Source organism: Heloderma suspectum, chromosome 3 (genome assembly GCF_057233095.1).
Source record: "Heloderma suspectum isolate Gila_16-S chromosome 3, 16-S_ref, whole genome shotgun sequence".
NCBI classification, from domain to species: domain Eukaryota; kingdom Metazoa; phylum Chordata; class Lepidosauria; order Squamata; family Helodermatidae; genus Heloderma; species Heloderma suspectum.
The window spans coordinates 121,627,320-121,651,692 of record NC_139460.1 but is presented as its reverse complement, the minus strand read 5'-3'; the positions used below and the strand labels follow the sequence as shown (position 1 = coordinate 121,651,692).

The following is a 24,373-nucleotide window of genomic DNA, read 5'->3' as shown; positions in this document are numbered from 1 at the left end:
TGTGAAGTTTTTTGCAGCTTAGTTATTGTCAGTAAGAGCTTTGAGCCAAAACTTTCAGGTATTTTTTGCTTTTGATCCCACCCTTTTTGCCTTCAGCTTCACCCACTCCTGTAATGCAGCCTCCAAGAGCTTCTCCAAATGGAATTCAGGCCTTGGGCTGAAAGAGGTTCTGCAGGCAGCTCTGCATTAGCGGTAGGGAAACTCTGGGTTGTTTCCAATGTTAATCCTACTTAGAGTAGACCCACTGAAATGATTGGATACAACCTTCTGTGTGAACATCACAGCCTACAAGGAAGGGACAATGGAATCTGAATATTAACCAGGCACTGACCACAAATTTCTTATCTCCGGCTAAGATGGATCCAAAGAACAGTTGAAGTAGTTCAGTGAGCCCAAGAGGGCTTTAGATTTGTTTTCCCTTTAACAGCAACAGCAACTCTCCTGAGGAGAGTTTCAAATATAGGTTGTGATATGGCAGAGTCAGACATTCAAAGAATAAGAAATCCCAAAGGGCTATAGCATGTCACCCTAAGTTACTCTTTGGATCCCAGTCTCAATTTCTAAGCAGCAGAGTCAAAATGTATTATAGGAAACCTACACTGTTGACTAACTTAGACTGGGTTGGATTGGTGTAACTATCCTGACATTCCCTCAAAGAACTCTGGAACATGTAGTTTTAGTGACGTTGCTGAGAATTCTTTAATCAGCATTTATGTTTGCCATAACAGGCTAACACAGCCACCCTGCTGAAACTTGTCTTCATAGAACTGTTGTTCCTATCATCAAATGATGGACTGGGAGCCATGACAGCTTGACCCCAGTTTAAATTTGTACCATAAACAACATTCCCATACACGTCTGAAGTATTTTCACTTCTCAAATCATTCCACTTTAATTTCAACAGTATAAATTAAAAACTGCTGCTAACCCGCAATCCCAGCAATAAAGACTTTACTTGTGCCACTGAAATGGAGTTGTACCTCATCAGCATTCTTCCCTTTTAAATATTATATGAACCTTCTCCTTGGTTCATTTTGGTTTGTATCAAAAATGCATATCCACTTACAGCACATTCAAACACAGATTCATTTTAAAATGTACCTGAAAAATTCCATGAAAGTGAAGCCATAGCCATGTTGCTCCGCAATTCCTGCACAAACAACATTTGCAGATGCCCCAATCAATGTCCCATTGCCTGCAATTAAAAAAAAAAACAATAAAACAATAAAACAAATTCCAGCTAATACTTGAGGAAGAACATATGAACATAAGTAGAGCAATGCTGGATCAGATCAAAGGGATATCTAGTCTAGTATTCTGTTCACATAGTGGTCAACCAACCGCCTGTGGAGAGCCCACAAGTCAGACATGAGTGTAACAGCACAGTCCTGCCCATGTTCCCCAGCAACTGGTGTGCATAGTAGGGATGGGTGAATGAGCAATGTCTGAGATTGCTAGGATTCTCCAAACATCATCTCACACCTCGTCTCATGCCTGATCCCTGTTCATGTTTGCGATCACTGCTTGCTTTGTGCGAATGGGAAACCTGCATAAGTCAAGCAGTGATAGAATGGGAGACTTGCATAAATCTCCCAAATTTGGCACAAATCTGCAACTGGCACAAATCTCCCCAAATGTGTGCACATTTCCTCCATAGACTAAAGTGGGGCTGATTTAGTCTACTGAGGAACTTGCACCAATTAGGGAATTTGCATAAGTCAAACCGGGAATCAGGCACAAGATGAACATGAGCATGTGTTCAAGCATTTGTGAATATTTAAGGCAGACATGCGCTCACACTTGTGTTCAGAGTTTCAAATGGGGCATGCTCACATTTTTTGCAAGGAAAACCTAAATTCTCATAAATCCCTAGTAAATAGGTGAACTATTTATTTATTTATTATTATTAAATTTATTAATCACCCATTTGGCTGGTCACCCAGCCACTCTGGGCAATGTACAGCATATAATAAAATAGTTTAAAACAATACAATTCTACAATAAAAACGTTTTCTAAAATACCCTAACCCACCCCAAATGCCTGCCTGAACAACCACATTTTTAATGCAGTATGGAAGCTCATTAAAGAGGGGGCATGGCGGAGTTCCCTAGGGAGGGAGTTCCACAAAGTGGGGGCCACCACAGAAAAGGCCCTCTCCCTCGTCCCCACCAGTCTAGCTGTCCTGGCTCATGGGACAGAGAGAAGGCCATCCAAGGCTGATCTTGTTAAGCAGCCTGTCTGGTGTTGCTGGAGGCACTCCTTAAGATAGACTGAGCCGGAACCATATAGGGTTTTAAAGGTCAAAACCAACACCTTGAATTTGGCCTGGAAAACAACTGGTAACCAGTGCAACTCCTTCAGCACTGGAGTGATGTGATCTCACCGGCGGCTGCCTTTAATCAGGCGAGCCGCCGCGTTCTGTACCAACTGCAGCTTCCAAACCGTCTTCAAGGGTAACCCCATGTAGAGCGCATTACAGTAGTCTAAACGAGAGGAGACCAGACCATGCACTACCGATGGCAGCAGATGGTCAGGAAGGAAGGGGCGCAGCCGCCATATCAGATGGAGTTGGTACAGCACTGTCTGGCTCACAGCTGACACCTGAGCCTCCATGGACAGCTGGGAGTCCAAAATGAACTCCAGGCTGTGGACCTGGTCTTTCAAGGGTAGCCGTACCCCATACAACACCAGGTCAACGTCCCCCAGCCTCCTCTTGTCTCCCACCAAATGTACCTGGGTCTTGTCAGGGTTCAGCTTCAGCTTATTCCTCCCCATCCAGCCACTCACTGTCTCCAGACATTTGGACAGGGATTCTACGGCCAACCTTGGTAAAGATTTGAATGAGAGGTAGAGCTGCGTGTCATCCGCATATTGATGACACCGCACTCCAAACCTCCTGATGATAGCCCCCAGCGGCTTCACATAGATGTTAAATAGCATCGGGGAGAGGATGGAACCCTGTGGCACCCCACAAGTAGGGATGGGGGAGAATTTCTCCCCGAAACTTCGGGGGGCCGAGTGCCAATGTGTTCGGCCCCCCGAAGTAGTTTCAGGGAGAAATTCTCTGCACCCCCCCGCACCCCCCCGGGACGGGACTTACCTTTCCCGAATGTCCCTCCCGGCGGCGGGTCCCGGCGGCGGTTCGTCAGGTCTTCGACAGGGGCAGAGGCGGCAGCCGGTCTTTTGACCGGCTGTCGCCGCCGCCATTCCAATAAAAGTAAAAAAAAAAAACGCCCCCGTGATAGGCTACGTGACAATTAACGTAGCCTATCACGGCTAGATTTGCAAAGTCAGCCGTGATAGGCTATGTAAATCGTCACGTAGCCTATCACGGGTGACTTTAAAAAAAAAATTTTTTAAGCGCGTACGGCTAATGGCGGGCCCCATAGGGAGCCGCCATTCAAGTTCCTTATTTGGTCGCTGTAGTCTACGTAAAGATTACGTAGACTACAGCGAAAATAAGGGCAACGCTATTTGCGTTGCCCTTATTTTCGCCGTAGTCTACGTAAAGATTTACGTAGACTACAGCGACCAAATAAGGAACGCGAATGGCGGCTCCCTATGGGGGCCGCCATTTGCGTACGTGCTTTTTTTTTTTTAAAGTCACCCGTGATAGGCTACGTGACGATTAAAGTAGCCTATCACGGCTGACTTTGCAGATCTAGCCGTGATAGGCTATGTAAATCGTCACGTAGCCTATCACGGGGGCGTTTGTTTTTTTTTAACTTTTTATTTCGCAGCCGGGCGAGGCGAGGCGCCTCCTCCCCGGCCTGAATTTCGGCCGGGCGAGGCAGGAAGCCTCCCCCCCCGGCCTGAACTTCAGGGGGAGCAGCGAAGCGCCTCCCACCCACCGCAAACAAGCTGCGAGACCAGGTAAGTGGCTTTCGTGCACCCCTACCCACAAGTGAGTGGCCACGGGTCCAAAACATCCTCTCCCAGTGCTACCCTCTGGTACCTGCCAGAGAGGAAGGACCAGAACCATCGCAATATGGTGTCTCCAATGCCCAACCCCTCCAGGCGGTCCAGGAGGATACTGTGGTCAACGGTATCAAAAGCCGCTGACAGTTCGAGGAGAACAAGGAAGGAGCATTCTCCTCTATCCAGAGCCCTCCTCATATCATCTACCAAGATGACCAAGGCCGTTTCTGTCCCATGCCCAAGCCTGAAGCCTGACTGAAATGGGTCTAGATAGTCAGTTTCTTCCAAATGTGCCTTCAACTGCATCGCCACCACCCGCTCAATCACCTTGCCCAAAAATGGCAGATTTGAGACTGGGCAAAAGTTGTTCAGAACTTAAGGATCCAAGGAGGGCTTCTTTAAGAGTGGTCTTATCACTGCCTCCTTGAGGGCTGATGGCATCACTCCCTCCTCAAGGGAGGCATTCATCACCGCCCTGATCCCCTCACCCAGTCTCTCTCTGCAGCCCATAATGAGCCAAGATGGGCAAGGATCAAGTAAGCAGGTGGTCGGTCTTACAGATGAAAGCACCTTGTCCACTTCATCAGAAGGAAGAAGCTGGAACCGATCCCACAAAACCGGTTTGCCACAGGCCGCCTCTCGCTCACTAACTGTATCCACAGAGCACAGAGTAACACTCCTAATCCGATCAATTTTATCTGCAAAGTGCCTTGCCAAGGCCTCACAGGGGGCCTTAGAATGCTCCAGTGGTTCAGGAGCCACAGGACCGACCAGGCTCCGGACCACTTGGAACAGTCTCCTGGGACAGCACTCTGCAGACGCGATAGAGGCAGCATAATATTCCTTTTTTGCTAACTTTACCGCCATGTGATAGGCTGAAGATACAGCTCTAGCCCGTGTCTGATCATCTTTGGAGCGAGACTTCCGCCAGCGGCGCTCTAGCCGTCTCACCTCCTGTTTCAGAGCTCGTAACTGCGGATTGAACCATGGTGCAGTCCAAGCCCTGTTCAGGGGGAGAGGGCGTTTCAGAGTCACCCGATCTAATGCCCCAGTGATTGCGGCATTCCAGCCACCCACCAGGGTCTCGACCGAGTGGCCGTTGGCGTGCCCTAGAGAATCCACAAGCACGTTCAGGTATCCATTTGGATCCATAAGGTGCCTGGGGCGGACCATTTTAATGGGTCCTCCACCCCTGCAGAGGGGTTGTGGAACCGAGAAGTCCAACGTCACCAAATAGTGATCTGACCATGACAAGGGGGTGATGGATATACCCCCGACTTCTAGATCACTCCCCGCTTCTCCAGAAACAAGCACAAGGTCTAGTGCATGACAGGCTACATGGGTGGGCCCAGTTAGAACATGGTGCAGCTCCCAGGAGGCCATGGTCTCCATGAAGTCCTGAGGTGCTCCTATGAGGATGGCCTCCGAATGTACGTTGAAGTCCCCCAACACCAATAAGTTAGGGGACTGTACACGCACATCAGAGACCACCTCAAGCACCTCGGCCAGGGAGTCAGTCGTGCAGCAGGGTAGACAGTACACAAGCAGAATCCCCAGACTGCCCTTCGGGCCCAAGCCGCCCAACCTCCAGTACGTGAACTCAGCAACCTTGGTATCCCGGAGAGGGGTCTGGTGAACTACATCCAATACCAGAGGTAATGTGTAGCCATCATGAGTAGTAGCCATTGACAGCTTTATCCTCCATTAATTTGTCTAAGCTTCTGTTAAAGCCATCCAAATGGGTGGCCATCACTACATCTTGTGGTAGCAAATTGCACAGTTTAACTATGTGCTGTGAGAAGAAGTCCTTCCTTTTATCTGTCCTGACTCTCCCACCATTCAGCTTCAACCCTGGGTTCCAATAAAATGAGAGCTGGAGAAAAATGTCTCCCAATACCCCTTCTCCACACCATGCATAATTTTGTACATCTCTATCAGGTCTCCCTTACTCACCATTTTTCTGAGCTAAACAGTCCCAGACACTGTAGCCTTTCCTTGTAGGAGAGTTGCTCCAGCCCCTTGATCATTTTGGTTGCCCTTTTCTGCACCTTTATTTTATCTGTTTGCTTTGCCAGTCAATTAGATCAGCTTGCAGAGTAGATGCAAAGGAGGAAGGGGGAAATTCTGCATACACCCGAACAATACCCTCACTGCCTATAAAGAGCTGAATGTTTTCAAAGGCAGGCCTGTCTCTGTCCGCTTATTCTTGGAGGGGGGGGGGATATAGCACCACGTTGTCAAAATGACATCTTCTGCCTGTATTCAGAGGAACCTGCTGATTATTTGCTTCATGCACAAAAAGGTAACAGTAAGATAACATGAAATCAAGAGGAGGAAACATTAGAGGGAAGATACGTCTTTGCTACAAGCATGTTTGGCTACTGATTGGGGGAACAATGAAAATGGATGGGTTATTTGTTCCTCTCAAAATGCATGTGACAACTGTAGAATGAGTATCTTGGTTTTTAAATGTGTCCTTTACACTAGGGGTAGACAGAAGGTAAATCAGAATTTGCTGGCAGATCTCTAGGCGATTTACAGTAGATCAACCATGATTTCTGATTCCCAATGTTTTAACAATAGCAGCAACAAAATGACTCCACCCCATGCCATAAATGCTGCTGCTGAAATTAATAAATCTTCAGGGTAACCAGTAGTGGATTCAGTTCTGGTATACAAAACAAATCCCTTAATTCCTTTAATTCCAAGGGTCAAACTACAGGTTACGTTAATTACATAGCACATAGCTGACTGCAACTCCCCACCTTTGTCTTTTACTCTAGTGTAAGTATGTGCAGCCCCAATTCTGACTGGGACCTCATCACACCAGGAGGTGAGGATTAAACCTTCCCCACCCCCATCATTTGTTTCCTGACATTTCCCCTCCACACAGAGGGATTTCAAAAAGAAAAACCTCCATTGGTGCCAATGGAGAGGTGGGTTTGTCAGTGGACTGAAGAAAGAGAGAAAAGGGAAACGGAAATGGCAGCATGCCCTTCCATTTCCCCCATACACTGAGGCTTGTGTCATGTACAAACACAAATGATAGAACACAACACGGCCTTTCGAACTCCTCCTACTTCTCCCACAATTACAACACTATGCATTTGTGTGCAGCGCTCAAACCGTGTTATAAATATGGTAGGTAATGTGCTGCTGTATTCTTGAGCAACTCTTGCATTTTAAAAAAATACTGGCACAAGAAGTGCCTCACGCACAAAGGAGCTGTAGTGTACAGTAGATCCTACCTTAGTTTCTGTCTTACCACTATCGTATTTACATTTAATGCATTATTTCTGTTACTGCTGCTCACAGATATTTAGACGTCCTTGATTTTGATTACTGTTGCTTATATTGTTAAACACAGATTGTTAAACTGTTACTGTATTGATTAGAATAGAAACCTGTATTGATATATCTTTTCTGAAGGAATTGTTATTGCTGGGTTTGCATTGTGAGCTGCTTTGAGCACAACTGTTTGTGGAGAAGCACTTTTTAATTAAACTGCAGCCTAACGTGATACCACAATATCCAGTGCACAGGTCCATGGACTGAGATTCAAGTTGAGCCTCAAAGCTTGAGGGAATTCAATGCATCCTTAAATGAAGTACAGTCGGGAACACAAGAGGGGCTACCATACCCATGATGAAGAAGCTCCAACACAGAAAGTTCCCCACCCCTAACCCCTCTTAATGAACCTTTAGCAAACTTCACCTACCTACTTTTCAAGATTTTCTCTGCAACAGTGATGGCTAGAAACATACACTTTAAAAAAAAATTAGGCCTGAAGTACTTGGGATTATGCACATGCAAATATATTCTGTGCTAGACAAGTGTAGTATGACTGAAAACCCTCTAATTGTAACTGAATTGATTCAAGATTCAGTTATAATCTTACTTCCTTGACTCTTCACATAAAGGATGGATGTCAAGTATGCCTTTGCCCATTTAAAGAAAAATAAAGTTGCAGTACCACAACTTTTGGGCAGTATCCAACTCAGCACTACTACTAACAATATAAATGATGTTGCGCTAGTGTAAGCTATCTCCAGGGAAAATCACTGCACAAGCAAGTGCGATTGGCATGCCATTGCATTAAACATAGTTTACGCTAACACAACATCATTTACGTTAGTGGCAGTGCCATACTGGATGCTGACCTCTGTCTCCTTGCTGGCCTCATGACATGAGAATCTAGATGAGGAAAAATGCATTATATGCCTCTGAGTGTAACCGAGCTCATTTCTTTTGTTTTTCTTTAAAAGTAATAGGGATGTCAGAGAATTCTAAAGAATCTGGCCCCCGGAATCCGTGGTGGAATGGCCTCCCACTCCGCCACCCCGCGGAATCCCCCCAGGATGGAGCTTACATGGCGGCACTCCAGCAGATCCGGCGGCGGCGGCTCTGGCAGCGAAGGCGGCGGCAGCAGCAGTAGCGGAGGCGGAGGAGGCGGCGGTGGCTCCGGCTGGTCTCCTGGCTGGCCGCTGCCAGACTGCTGCGGCCACAAATGGCGGCCATCGTAGCAGCTGCCATTTGCATCCTTGCAGTCAGCCATCATAGGCTACGTAAGTATTCACGTAGCCTATCACAGCAAACAGCAGGGATGCAAATGGTGGCCACTACGCCATTTGCGCCCCTGCTCTTTGCCGTGATAGGCCACCTAAGTATTTACGTAGCCTATCACGGTAAAGGCAGCCACGCAAATGGCGTAGCGGCCGCCATTTGCATGGCTGCCTTTACTGTGATAGGCTATGTAAATACTTATGTAGCCTATCACGGCTGACTGCAAGGACACAAATGGCGGCCGCTACGACAGCCGCCATTTGCAGCCACAGCAGCCCAGCCACAGCTGGAACTCCGGCTGCGGCCAGACCCAGCCGGCGGCTCCACCAAGCCACCATGGAGCGGAGCCAGCGAGGGAGGATTCCGGGGGGGGAGGGATGGAGCGCTTCCCCCTACTGCGGATTGCCCAGTGCAGAGCCAGGTAAGACTTTCGTACATCCCTAAAAAGTAAAGCTGCCTTGACAGGCTGCAACTCTCAGTGAGGAAGCAGCTAGAAAGGTAGAACTGCTTAACCCTATAGTAGGGATGTGCAAACTCACACTCGTCCAGGTTCTCCAGATGCGCACCCAGCCCCTGCCCCCACTCACCAATCCCTGGACTGCACTTGAGCCCCTCCCACACTCAGCAAGAAGCCTGCACTCACCCCAGTGGCTTCATTGAGCTCCACAGTTGCTTTTTTTTTTTAAGGCAATCGCAAAAATGTGCGTGTTTTTGTATGTGCAAAATGCGCATTTTTGTGAAGGCATGCATTAGTGTGTGTGCAAAAATGTGCATTTTGGGGGAAATGCTCATTTTCACACACATGCAAATATGTGCATTCGCAAAATGCACATTTTCATGTGTGACAAATACGCACATTCTTGCAATCGCCATTTTATTTCTCAAAAAATAGTGACTGTGAAGCTTGACAAGGCCTGCTGGGGGGAGTGCAGGCCCTTCACCAAGTGCAGGCAGGAGGCAAGCAGGGGCAGGGGATCAACAAGTGGGGCTCAGGGGTATGGGCAGGAGAGGGTCTGCCAGACTCGTTGACCAAATCGGGCACCCACGCCATCCCTACCCTTTTGCCATTGACTTTTGTTTGTGGCTCAAAACCCCACCCTGCTTTTTCCCCCATGTGTTTCCAGGTACATGTTTACAATGGTCTTTTTCATTGGGGGGGCAGGGGGAGGCAGCTTGGGAGCAGAAAAAAGGGCCAGTAGGAGGGAAAAGGTAAGAACCCCTTCTCCCAGATATCCCACAGAGTGAGGAGAATATGTTTCTTTGATATTTTGAGAAAACAAACTACATCATGAAAATGGCAACTATGCCCACAGGTACCTACATCCTTTCAAATTGGTGAACAAATACAGTCACCTGTCTCTGAGCTTCTAAATGATCTGTCCCTGGTTGTCATTTGTTCTTTGCTTTTGCAATAAGCTACTTTCGACTGAAGCAAGAGGAACTCTGCAGAGCACTAGAACGAGATCTGCAGAAAGGGGGCTGCCATGATCTTGACAAGAGCAGGAAGGACTTGGGCTAGAAACATGCGATTTGTCACATGAAATGAGAGACCTGGAAAGATGGGCAACTCTAGCACCCCGTCTTGCAGAAAAATTGCGACTGGAGAACTGAGACCAGCAAGAGGCTATCCATTTGTGAAAAGTATGTGACAGTTTCCAAATGGCACTAATCCCAATAGTAATTGAAAACCTATTACATCCAATTTGGTTCTCCTGCTCTGTAGCCTCCAGTGAGAATTGGAACATGATACCCTTGCAAGCTGAAAAACAATATCTCTGAGCATTCAGCCCACTGTTCCCTTAGGAAGTGGAGAGACCCATTAGAGAAACATTAGCTGGGTGTCTGAAAGAAGCCTCACCTACTCAAAACAGCCAAATTCAGGCCACAGGGATGTTTTGTGTGTGTGACTAAAGCTAGAAGTGAAGCTGACTAGATGGGGGTCTGCAACAGGGAGTAAAAACAAAAAAGCAACAGTATGAGGGTAAACTTCAAATGTTCATTTCACCCCTGGTTTCCACACACAAGCCTACCATGTGGAAGCACCTTCCTAAGATGGCCACAGGATGGGCTGCAGACTACAAAGAAGGACACAGGATCCTGGGGTAAGATTCATATGAGGTAGCAGCAGGGCCCAAGCATGGGTACATTTTACTGGGGCCCAGAGATCCAGAGGGGCCCAGCCCAGGCAGCAATCCTATTATCATGAAGGGGGGGGGATGAAGCTAACTTAGATCATGCTTAATGTTATTTATTGGAACTTATTTCCCTGTTTCAATATACCTATTGTTGAGATACTGCAAGATTTGCTGGATCTTGTGAGATTTGCTGGAGCAATACTCTGACCAGTGAATTCCTGGCCCAGGTCCTTTCCTAAAACAGAGAGATTTGTGCTTCCTTAAGTGACATGCTCTCTCAAGAACTAGGACAGCCAGAGTTCCTTGTCTATAGGCAAGAAAGAGGGAGAATGAGCTATCGTGATCAGGTACACTGATCCAACGCTCAGTGGCAGCCAGTGCTGCTGGTAGGATTTATAGGCCCAATATACAAATTACAAGTCCAAAACCCTTTTTAAACTATGAAACAAAATTTGTAATAATGGGAGTTTGAGGGCAGCTTTAACTTTAGTTAGCATCATCTTTACCATGGTTAGCAACATAACGTTGAACGTTCGTTCAAAAGGGCAGGAGGACCGTCATGAACAAGGAGCAGCAATGGAAGGGAAAAGCAGGTGTGGGTGGAACCCCATGATGCATTTCCAGCCACAGACAGTGTTTCTTTTGTAGTGTTGCCTTTGCATCAGCCATTGGAGGAACTCATGAATCTCACAGCAGCTGTCCATGACCCCACTGCTAAAGGTTCTCAAACCCTCTGCCTAGCTTTTGAAATCACACAAATTACAGAAAATCTCTGCCAAAATAATTAAGGCTGAAATCCTAAACACATTTACCATGAAGTTAATCCCATGGAACTCAGTGGGATTCACTTCTGAATAAACATGTTTAGGATTACACTGTAAATTGACAGTAACCTCCTGGCCTATTATATGAAATAAGCAAAATCATACCTGAATTAAGCAAAGGGTACCTCACCATTCTGATTAAATATCATGAATGAAGAAGAGGCATTCCAGTTTCATGAAATGGAAACACCACACTCCCCCTTCAATTGCATTAACTGGGCAGGACATTTATTTCATGCATTAGATGACATTATTGCCCAAAATGTATTAATGGAGCAATATTTCCTTTATTTTATGAAGGTAGCTATTTAAAGCACACCACATTTCACATATGACTCCCTCAAGAGTTAATTTACTTCTAGACTGCAGCTGCCTCCTTCTTTAGCAGAAGTGGCAGAAAAGTGACCCCAATGAATATCTGTTTTTCCACTGATGCTTCTACAAAATAAGACTAGACATAGGAAAAATAATGAATGGATAAGCAAGTGCCAAAGCTCCTGGCATGATAATGCACTGGCACTGGCTTAGGTGTCAGCAGAAGGAAGCTGTGGGGATACCATTAAGACGGACTGAGTGAGCTGAGCCAAGAGGAAGAGAATTTTTAAAATGGCTGCCAGTCTGCTCAGATCTGCCTTCTTCCATGATGGAGGAATAGCAATGCAGGCAATGAAGTTACGAAGAAATAAAATTACAGGAGATGAGGATATAAGCTAAGCACAGAGTACATACATATTTATACCAATTATATCAACAGATCCCGCTTTGTAAAATATTGTGTTTTACTTGCAATTAATATGATCGTTGGTAACTCCAGAGAACATGTAAGTGAAAATTAGGGGTTATGTTTTAAATGACTTCTTAATGAAATATTGACTAATATATCTTTTGTAACTGAAAACGCTTCAAATAAAATAGTTCAAAAACACTTCAGATTCTGTCACTAAACAAACTCAACATAATATTTATTTTTCTTTCCTTATGAAGCATCAGCACAACGTTTACTTCTTATTTGGGCCAAATAAACAAAAAGGCTTTGGTTAGTTTGTTTTGTCTTAGCATGTTGTTGTTGTATTGGCATAGCCAATATTTGTGGAATGTACAAGGGAATAATCAGCATAAAGATGAATTAAAGAGCACCCAGATGGCTGTTGCATATTGTTCTTATAAATTACAAATAAACCCAAGTTCACAACACTCTTTTGTGGAATTGCTTCCTTGAATAATAACATTTGGCAGAATATAAATCCATTTAATTTAAAATCCAGCCAGCTAAACTGTGAGTTCCAACAGATCAAACTTTCAGCAGGATTAAATTTAATTTCAAAACTTACATCCTTCATTACTCAGGTTCTACTTCAATTGGCTTTATATTAATAGCAGCTTTGCGGCCAATGTTTGGTGGAAAAACAGCATATTTCCCATGCCATACTCCAAATTAGGGATGCTGGAGAAATCTGCTGTGGACTCCAATGAGGACATATTCCCAAAAATCCGACCTGCAGAGTCCACAGTGGACCAGCTCTACTCACCCCTGGGTCCTTCAGATTTCCCACGGGGAGAGTCTCTATCATTATAAAAGGTGCGATAGGCTAATCACACCTTTTATAATGTGGAGAGACTTATACTTACATAGCCTATCACGGCAGGGGGGGAAAAAACCATAGTACGCAAATGGCGGCGGCTACCGCCATTTGCGTATGCTGAGGTTTTTTCCTCCTGCCGTGATAGGCTACATAAATACTTACGTAGCCTATCACAGCCTCCGCAGGGATGCAAATGGCATCACTGCATAAATATTTACGTAGCCTATCATGGCTATGAAGAGGAGGAAGCGAATGGCGGCCGCAGGACAGCTGCCATTCGCAAAGCAGAGCAGACGGGAGCAGGTAAGTGCTCCATTTCGCGTGCCTTTTGTAGGTTGGGGTTGGGGGTGGCGGGGACTTCGTCCCACGTGCCTTTTGTGGGTTGGGGGGCGGGGGCTTCGTTCCACGATGGATTTCGGGGGGCCGAATGCACTGGCATTCAGCCTCACCGAGATCTGTTGCAGAATTCTCCGACATCCCTAGAAGGTGGGGAAATTATTTATATTTATTTACAGTTACTTACTGTGAGTACAGAATAGGGAGGAAAGAGTTGACTGCCCTGGCTTCCTCACTCTGTTGCTAAACTCACACAGTTGCTTAACTCGCTTGTTTGCTGAATCTTTTTCACTGGGCCTCCTCACGCTTGGAGAGCTGGCTCCCTCATAAGTGTGCCTCCTTATATAGATAGGCCCAACTGCTACTGCAGTGAATCTGATTGGAGGGTCTCATTTGAAAAGCAAGGGAGGCTGTGTGTGAAGTTGTGAACTCCTGATCAGCACTGCCTTTAGGTGGCTGGGAATGTAGGTAGGGATGGACGAAAGTCCCTTACCTTATCCCGCAGCTTGCTTCGCAGTGGGGGGGAGGCGCTCCGTTCCTCCCCCCAAAATTCTGGCCGGGGGGGAGGCGCCCCGTCCCTCCGGCCGCGAATCTCGTCTCCTGCCAGGACGCAAATGGCAGCGGCCGTAGCCACCGCCATTTGCGTCCCTGCAGTCAGCCGTGATAGGCTACGTAAATCCTTACATAGCCTATCACGGCTGACTTTGGGGGGGGGAAGCGTGTACGCAAATGGTGGCGCCCATGGGCACCGCCATTTGCGTTCCTTATTTGGGCACGTGTAGTCTACATAAACATTTACATAGACTACGGAGAAAATAAGGGCAACTCTATTTGTGTTGCCCTTATTTTTGACGTAGTCTACGTAAATGTTTACGTAGACTACACGTGCCCAAATAAGGAACGCAAATGGTGGCGCCCATGGGCGCCGCCATTTGCATACATGCTTTTTTTTTTCCCCCCAAGGTCAGCTGTGATAGGCTACGTAAGGATTTACGTAGCCTATCACGGTGTTTTTTGAAAATCTAGCTGTGATAGGCTACGTAAATCTGTACATAGCCTATCACGTTTGTTGTTGTTGTTGTTGTTTCACCTTGGAAATAGCAGCGGCGGCAGCCAGTTGGAAGACCGGCCGCCGCCGCCGAACCGCCGCCTAACCGCCGCCGGGAGCCGCCAGTGCCAGGGACATTCGACAAAGGTAAGTCCCATTCCGGGGGGGCGGACCGTTTCTCCACCAATTTCGGGGGGCCGAATGCGTTGGCATTCGGCCTCCTGGAGATTCGTGGAGAAATTCTCCGACATCCCTAAATGTAGGTCAGTTGGCCCCCCTGGGAATGGTGATTCCTATTTACGAAGGTGATTCCTATTAACAATAGTGAATGGGAGACCTATTGAGGGGAAATCCTCTATTCAATGGGTAGTTGGAGGGGAGGGGACAGCAGACAAAGAGTAAGTGATTTGGGAAGGCTGTGGCTTGCAAGGCCTGGATCCTTTTTCTGTGTGTTATTAGAACTTCATTGATATGCTCAACCCTTAAACTTGCATTATTTGGTGAAACGCTCTTAAGGCCTAAAGCCTGAGTCTCAACAGAGCCCAATCTGAAGCTAGCCTGCACTTTTTCCTGCTTTAAGCAGACTCTTATTCACCCTTTCTAAGTTTGGGGTTACTTTAAAATATGCAGCTGAGGTTCTTTTCAGCCACTCAGTGGTCTTTGTTAATGCAAGGCTCCAAGTTCTTGCTGGATTCCCCATGATATTTAGTTCTCTCTTGTACGTTTGTAAGGGGTTAACCCTCAGGGATTTAGCTGTACCCTTGTTTTGCCTTCAGCTGCTATTTATCAATTTAAAATTGTTACCTGGGGGACTCTAATAGATAATTAAGTAATTTCACTTACCTTTCCCTTACACAGTTGCTTAACATGCTTGTTTGCTGATGCTTTGTCATTGGGCTGAGATGCTTCATCACTGGGGCTGCTTGCACTCAGAGAGCTGGCTCCCTTGCAAGCATGCCTCCTTATATGGGGCCCGGGTAATTGTGGGTGGCTTGGTGAGCAGGTGTAGGGCTTGAGCACTGGTCCAGGGACATGCAAGCAGGAGTAGGGGCTGGGCAGGTGCCTGGAGAACCCAGATGGGGGGCAGGGCACCCATTCATCCTCAGGAGCTTGCTTTATTTACTTATTTATTTAACTTCTATACCGCCCAACAGCCGAAGCTCTCTGGGCGGTTCACAAAAATTAAAACCAAACAGCACAACAATAAAACAATATAAAATATATAAAACATTAAAACCACAGTATAACAATACAACCAGAATTTCTGTCTGCTCCACTCCCTCCTTACCCGAAGAACATTTCATGGCAAGTCCAACTTCCTGGTTTTCATTGATTCCCCCACCCACCCACCCACCCACTGATAATCCTCTACCCCCTGAAAAACTGTTCTCAAGGGTTGAAGGGTCCTCTGGAACAGCTGGGATATGGCACAGTGGACAACGGTGTAGGGAGGTGGATCTGTGAAAAACAAGTGCTTCATGATGTGCAAGCAGAAGGATTATCCAGTAGTGTGAAATGAAAGGTAGTGATCCAAGACCAAAGCATGTCTCCCGTTTCAAGCATGACACTGGCCAGTGGCTAAGTGCAGCTTTGAAAGGAGCTGTGCGCGGAAGGTCTTTTCCCAGGAACCCGGTTGGAAGGTGTAGAAACACAATTCTTCCACACAGCAGAAATACATCGAAGAACATTTTTTCCTAAATAAAACCACACACACTGCTTCCAACAAGGCCCAGATACCCCTCCACAGCAAAAGCATCTGTATATGCTGACTAACCATGGAGCTGCCTCTTTACAGCATGCAACTCCTTTACTGAGGGAACTGCACTGGCTGCCCATTCACTACTGGGCCAGGTTTAAGGTTTTGGTACTAGTGTTCAAAGCCATAAACAACTTGGGACCAAGATACCCAAGAGAGCACCTTTTCCCTTACAACCTGCCCGGTCACCGAGGTCGTCAGAGGGCAGTGTTTCCACATGGACCCATGGTCCGATTGGAGCTAACCTGGAGAAGAACCTTCACTGCGGCGCCCCCCTTTCTTTGGAACTCCCTACCCCTGGAGGTCAGGCGGGCACCAACACTGTGTTGCTTCTGGAGCCTCCTGAAAACACTTATGTTCTAGGATGCATTCCTTAAATGACCAGCCATGGTTTTTATTGGCATTCTGTTTTTGATAATTTTAATATGCTGTTTTAATCTATTGTACTTCTTGTTTTCACCACTCTGTAATCTGTTTGGATGTGGAGCGGTATACAAATGTTGCAAATAAATAAATAAATAATCTAGAGGATTGCATTGCTAAGTGGGAGGTATTGACCCTCCCCCTTTGATGCACCAACTTCTTTCACTTTCTTCACTGTTTTTGGTGCTTCTCAATTGCACTGCTGGGTTCCTGTTTTAATATTTCTTCCTCATGGCCCCAAACCCGGTGCTTCACAACTGTGCACAAATTAGCCAATATGCAGCCTTGCCTTGACAATTTCCTTGTATGTTCCCTATTCCACTTCCATGCTCCCTTGACAGCTGAAACATACAAGGAAATTGACCAGGCAAGACTACACAAATCAGACTGCTGCAAGTGTGCTCTTGAGCACTAGTGATACACCAGGAAAAAAATAAAAATTAAAAAACATTTGCATACTCTCAAAGCCCAGGGAGGTGTATTGCCCCTGCAGTAGGCCTCTTAATTTAGAGGTGCCACGATAGTGATAAATCAGATCCAGGTTTACTTACAATGAGTACTTTATTGAGTACCATCAGCACACAGTTGTACCCAATGTTTGGATCAGACAGCTTCTCTGAACCCAGAGCCATGGGGTAAAATGGGTTTTATACCATACATGTTAGCAGTGAGGCAGCATGACAACAGCAAGCATTATTTAGCATTCATCTACAACTTTCCCAGCATAGGCTAACAGTGCTTGGTCAGAAGGGAAACAACCAGAGCTTTCCCAGCACAGCCACCTGTAACTGAGCATAAACATAGCCTCACTTCTCAGGCACATCCTAGGCCCTGATAAGATACTAGCCTTCATTAGCATGGGATGTGCTGAGGTGGCACTATCGACATTTGACTCATCCTGGTAAATCAAGAGACCTGTTAGGGAAAACAGCAGCCAACTGAACCAAAGTCAGAGATCATTATGGATCATCTAAACCCCTCTAAAACTACTAATAGCTTGGTTCAGGCCTGAGGCCTTACAGGGGGAATGATGGCGAATGAAAAGAGGTAATGATCAGAGCAGGGTGCATGCCTGGATGCAGACACAAGATTTGTTCTGCTATGAAGGACACTGTGATACATGCCAGAGCCAGCTGGAGGACTGAGGGAGAAGGAGGGGGAGAACAAGCCATGGCAAGCCCAATAGTCTGTCAATCAACCCACTGTGGCTTAACAACCAACCCACTGTGGCTTAATCACTGGGTAGCATAGCATGTCTTGCAAACCCACCCATTGTTACTTTGGTAAAAAAAAAAAAAAGAAGAAGAAGTTGAAAACAATTTCCTAAAGTCCTTCCTTCTCAGTGAAAGAAAATCAAAAACCAAGAACAACATTGTTCAAAAATGGGGCTGGTGCTTCAACACATCAGCAAAGCCTTCTTCAGACCTTCCCCAATGGGTTTGGGGAACATGTGGGGAGGTAACAGGATTGTACCTGCTAGCCATGCCCCCTGCTGTCCCTGCTGACCATACCACCCAGTGAATGCACTTTCAATGGTAGCATAAAGGCGGCCTACCTGCAAATATATGTGTGAAGGCCTTTGCCACCCCTTTGAGGACCCTGGCCAATCAGGGTGGAGGAATTTGGTAAAGCCAAGTCAGTCTGGGGTATGGCAGGAGGAAGAAGAGAAAATACACGCAGGCAGATATGATGAAAAATAGGGTCTGGAAAGCTATGTACAGTGAGCTTGTTGCATATATAGAAGCTATGGAAAATGATGTTATATACTGAGGATCAGGCTGGGAGATAGTGGATTGCCTAAGGACACCTAGTGAGTTTCTGGCTGATGTGACATTTGAACGAGAAACTTCCCTGTTCACAGCTCATGCTCATAGGTCACAACAGTACACTAGCCCCAGAACCCATGGGGCCAAACCGGCATGTTTGGATTGCAGTCATACCAGCTGGATAACAGTTAAAAACCAATCAACACGATACATGGTTTGCCCAATCGAATAATCTGATGAAGTAGATTCAGACAGTTCTCATATTTATTGTCCTTTTTTTTTTAGTTTCAGTCAGAATATAATTTAGTTAGGATTATCACCTAATTAATGAAATTGTGGTTGATTAATCATATGAAATTCAGTTAATTAATTCTGCATACAACTGAGACAAGGACTTTGAAGGAAAAAAAAACCCAAACTTGCTATGTTTTTAGACAGTAAATGTGTATGTCTCTGCAGGCTTCTTCTTTTTCTAAAATATAAAAACTGCTGATGGCAGGCAATAAATATTTATATTTTTAAAAGTAACTGTTACTAAAAACGTGCTCTCTGATTAATTAGGGGCCTTTTTTATTTGACTAAAGAGAGTTTTAATCACTTAATCTAATGGACTGATTGGCTTAAAAAGTTGCAGCCCTAAATTTAATAGGTACTTTCGGCTCTACGCATTTGTGTAGACTTTTTCAGGAACTGTTACAGTGCATAAGTTTGTTATCAGTGCTTACCTCCAAGACAGGCACCCATGGCCAATGAAAAGATCAGGGGCTTCACAGGTAAGTTAACCTCAGGATCTTGACTCAGGTTGAGAAGTACAGGGATCTGTAAAGAAGAAATTAAAGTAATAATGGAAATAATATTATTAACCATACCCATGGATCACCCCAGATGATCAGTTACAGTAAAACAGGGTGGAAGCAAGTTATATAATGATCAACTTTGTGCCTAACATTTTATTTGTTTTAGAACTGTGATGGGGCCATTCTTAGAATTCGTTCAAATATTCAGAGAAGGCACATGGTACAGTTCTCTTGAGGCTGTTCTGCAAGGATTGCACATTTGAATGCTCTCCCATAATGCCCCGATATGTGGAAAGCTAGAGTGAAGGGGGAAGTCTATCTTAGAATTCTTGTCCCTGATGGGGATGCAGGGATTTTTTTTTTTATCATGATATTGTATTGGCCCCAGGAGTGTAACCAAGTCACCTGTAGTGTTAGAGGGGCCTAGGGATCCATAATGCCTTGCTTAAGTTCATTATTGGTGCAATTCCATTGCTAGTAAGCCTCTGAGCATGTAAAGATGAGTCAGAGGGCTGATAGCATGGCCTAGCACATTCCATACTAATGAGCCTGGGAGAGTGTCTTATCTCTCATGTGCCTGAGAAGCAGAGGTTGTTTACCTTAAAGCTACAGGTGGCTGTGCTGAGAACCAAGTGCTGTTAGTCTATGCTGAGAATGAATGCTAGGGGGTGCTTGCTGCTGTTTTGCTCCCTCATTGCTAACATGTATGATATAAGACCCATTGTACCCCATGGCTCTTGGTTCAGAGAAGCTGTCTGATCCAACCATTGGGTACGCCTGTGTGCTGTTAGTTGCCCAATAAAGTCTCCTTGTAAGTAAACCTTTGAATCTTATTTATCACTATCTTGGCACCTCTAACCTAAGAGTTCAATGCTCACAGCTGGGGCAATACAGATGTGACTATTCAATCATGAAGGACCAGCAGTCCTTATCACCTCCCATCAAACTCAGGCACAAAGGAGACTGTACATGAAGGGATACAAAAAGATTAGCAATGCCTTAGACCAGGGCTGGTAATGTGTGGCCCACAGGCCGCAGGCAGGCCCTGTTGCCCCCCTCTGTAGCCCCTACTATCCCCTGCTGCCACCACAAATTCTGTGGGTGGGTGTATATGTATGGCCACAAATTCTGTGGGTGGGCATATATGTGTGCATGCGTGTGTTCGTGTGTGTATTATATTTAACACAATGGCATCCAGAGTGGCCATTTCGAACCATTTTTTACCCTTTTACTGCTCTGTACCTACCATGAAGCACCAAAAAGGTCAAAATTTGCTTGGAAACAAGCTAATTGTGACCATTATGGTGCTCCATAGACACTCCAGATGCCGTGGGAGAGGAGGAGGTGTGACCTGTGATGGGGGAGGGGGGGCAAAAATGGCCCTGTGGCCTGGGTGGGGCAAACGGGTGCTCCCCCCCCCCCGCCGAGTTCTGCTTTACACACACACACACACACACACACACAAATTTCTTTTGGAAAACTGTCTTTTTAATTTGTGATATGACAGATAATGACAGCATCCATTTAAACAATGACAGCTTGTTTTAAGAACAGGAGCAATTTAAGAATAGGGCCCTCTGAAAAATTCAGTGAATAAGGCAGGGTGAGTGAACAACAAAAGCCTCATCTGGAAGAGCCCCCCAAAGTCTACTCATTCAAGACTTTCCCTGGCTGAGGGTGGATTTTTCATGATCACAGTCACCCTATCATTACTGAAGTGATCCTGAAGAAAATAGCCTAATAACATGACCCTTGAAGAGTTAAATATTAGAACTTTGTATTATGGGCTAGAGCTAGATTCCACCCCTTGGTCCTTCCTTTGCTCTGATTTTCAGTTTCAGTTGTGTTCTCTACCCAGCCAGCAATAAAGAAGCATGTTGGTCTGCTTGCAGTAAGAAGTAAGAGTTTGTTTATTCTGCCGTCATTATGAGTAGAGCAGGATTGGGTGCTTATTGCTAAAGGCTGAAATAAAAAGATAAAGTGATCTAAAAAATATCTACCCTAAATTACCCTAGACTCTTTTAAAGCACTCACTATACTCACAGTCATAGTAGCTATTTTTTTCTTATTATTCTTGAGTACTTGGTGGCAAAGGATGAAAACAGCCCTGGAGGAATAGAAACACTACTGTGCATGCTACAGTTGGCTGGCTGGCTGGCCACCTAGGCTTTAGAACAGGCCTAATTTCTGATTTTCCTAATGTGTGCAGCTCAGCATAAAGCCTTCTGGGGGTTTCTGGGCAGAAAAAATAACCCAGCAACCAGTAAAAAAAAAATCCAGTTACTTGCTACAATTAGCTTTATATAGCAACCAGTTAAAAAGTTTTCCCTTCATTGTCCTACTGGAAAGAAAACCTAAAGGTCATGGATAAGACTAGAAAGAGGGACCCTCAAGGAGGAGTTAATAAATTCACCCGAAAGTATTTATTTTCTCTTTGCCCCTCCCTAAAATTGTAGTATGGGCAAGTTTCTTTTTCAAGTGGAATCTAAAACTAAGATGCCTAATCCAGCATCAAAGCCAAGCTCAGAAGCTCACTGTCATTACCAAAATAGTTCAGTTCATGAAGAATCAGAACACAGGGACTGTAGCTATAGGCAAAGACAAGCTTTTGAGTCTGATATTCCTGGTGCTATGCATTTTTTCTCTCTGGTATTGTGAACCTACCATTCAGAAAGCTTTCTTGCATGTTTATCAAGCATTTTTAAGTGTACAAAAAGAAGTCCATTATGCAGTAAAAATTTTATGAAGTTGAGGACTCAGTCTCATTGACTTCAGCAAGGGAGTTGTCCATATTGTTGTCAGCACCACTCTCCCTAAATGCACGACTGTGGTTGCATTATAATGTCCTCTTACTCTGTTTCTAAACCTGTACTGTATTGGATTGCTGCTGTTGTGATACAAAATTAAAACTGAATTTTTGAGAAAACAAGCTCCACACTAATTTTTACTTCCTTAATTATAGCATAAGCTATTTTGTTTGGTTTACACCTTTTGGGATCCCTTTGTTCACTGAATCCTTAACATCCTTTTTTCGTATGGAACAAAAAATATGCCAGTCATTTAATTCCTGGTGTTCATACGAGATTTTCTGCTAACTTGACCTTTACATAGCCCATTATGTAAGCTAACACACTCCCTGCATGGAGGAGTGACAGGGAAGGACACTGCCTTTCCTTTCCCCTGGCCTGGCCCTCACATCCTCTCCACCAGTGAGGGGAGGGGAGGCATTGGCTGGCACTATGCGCCTCCCCCTCCAAATGCCCCACCTAGATATGTGGCTGCCCCACCTAACAAGGAAGGCTGGCTACCGGGTTGTTCCCACCCCTGCCTTACACTGCAGTTCAACATATGCACAAATAACAATCAGGGCAACTTATCATGGTTACGTATATAAGGAAGACACACAACTTCAGTTAAGGCCTGTACTTAGGGTGACCATGTGTCCTACTTTACAGAGGACAGTTCTCTATTTGAAGGCATCATCTATTTCAGGGGTAGGCAATCTGGTGCCCTCCAGAAGTTTTGGACTCCCAGCAGCCCCAGCCAGCAGGGCCAATGGTAAAGAAGTATGGGAGATGTACTATAAGATATCTGGAGAGCACTAGGTTTCTTACCCCTGCTCTGTTTGAAGGGCTGCCCAGTCCACGTCTGGTTAAAAGGTAACTGGAGAGATGGGGCCTTGAAGTTGCCTATCAACAGTTAGCACCTGGACAGCAGACTAAGTAGGCAGATACACAGGTCACTGTAATCCCCACTATGGTGAGATGTATTTCCATTAAACGACAGTCATTATTTCTAAATCTGTATCTATGCATGCACAATTATGTTATGCAGTTCTGTGCCTTCACTTGTTCTCTGTCTTAGTGCTGAATTTCATCTTCTTTGACAATACAGTAAGTGGCCACCCTACCCATACTGGGGATTATAGCCACTGCAATCTTAGAACAACTATGAAGCCTTCTTGGACAGCCATTCCTGACCTGATCTGATCTTCTAAGGCTTTTGTAGCACAGCTCAGGCTAGGCGGACACCAGTAATGTAAGACCAATATTTCTACTTGCTCTCTTCCTACAAGGCTAGAATTGTAGGGGGTCAAAAGGGACAAAGGCATTGCCTGGGATGCTTGCTGTTTTGTAGAAAATCCTCAAATTAAGGGAATAAGTCTCCAACCCATTTACTACAATAAAGCTGGCCTACATAATGGGGACCCACTCGCTAAGACATTGGGTTGCCACTGAATGAAAGCAGTCAAGTTGATTAATTAAAAATGGGCATTCTGTTTTTAAATGGAGTTGAGGAAGTGTCTTCTTGTTTCTAGCTTGCTCTTTGGAGACTATATCAGTTTACCAATCTCTGTTTATCTAACAGATCGATTTTCTCCAAGTCATGAAGCTCTTGACTGCTCTAACAACGCCACACAGCAATTATGCGGTTGCTTTGTCAATGTGGTATTTGTTGTCATTAGCTTTGAATCCCCTCTTTCTTCTGAAGCAGCAGGAACAACACTGTCTAAATTCTGCATTATGAGATTATATTTGTCCTTTAATGTGTTTTCTCAATTTAAAAGCAATACAAAAACCATAGCCGTGCCGCCTACGCTCCACAGTTTCCACCTTGCTGCCATACAAGTGAAATATATCCATAATCTAAAACTGCATCCAGAAGGCAGGCTCCTGTGCTGCTGGTGACATAAGCATGATATAGCACTAAACTGGAAATGTAGGAAACAGTACCGCACGCACACAGCACCACACAGGTACAAGAAAAAAAAGATTCCAAAGCCTAAAGAAGCTTACTGCTTGGAGTGGGCCTTCTCACTCAAAAAACGATCTTCTGTACTCCTGTGACTAAGTATCTCCTACTTTGCCTCGCATGACAACGGCCTCACTATCTCACTTCCCCAAGCTGCCCTCCTACACATGCACCATCTTGCCACATATTCACAGAATACATCTTTTACATTAGAGAGAAGCATCCAGGCTCAAGCACCAGTGGGACTGGTATATAAACAGGCCCATTGGAAAGAGACCTCTGGAGCTGTTCCTTCTCCTCCCCATTGCAACCTATTTCTTCTCCCATTTTTCACTGTTACTCAGACAATGGTGATGGTGAGAAGAAAGAGCAGTTGATTCCACTGCCAACTTTTCACTGCCTCTCTGTCTGTCAAGCAAGCAAGGAAGCAAGCGGTAGCAGTGATGAGAAAGCAAATGAGGAGAAATAGCA

General features: G+C 45.4%; 1 protein-coding gene across 2 annotated transcripts in view; it reads right to left on the bottom strand.

Moving 5' to 3' along the window:
- The window catches only part of OCA2 (OCA2 melanosomal transmembrane protein), a 287,533-nt gene that overhangs the window by 46,611 nt on the left and 216,549 nt on the right, over positions 1-24,373 (bottom strand). For both annotated transcript variants that reach the window (XM_084841774.1, XM_084841775.1), the window contains exons 21-22: positions 19,079-19,172; positions 1,102-1,195 (exon numbers count right to left, since the gene is read on the bottom strand). In XM_084841774.1, coding sequence (XP_084697900.1) covers positions 1,102-1,195; positions 19,079-19,172 — 188 coding nt within the window. The remainder of the gene's footprint in view (positions 1-1,101; positions 1,196-19,078; positions 19,173-24,373) is intronic.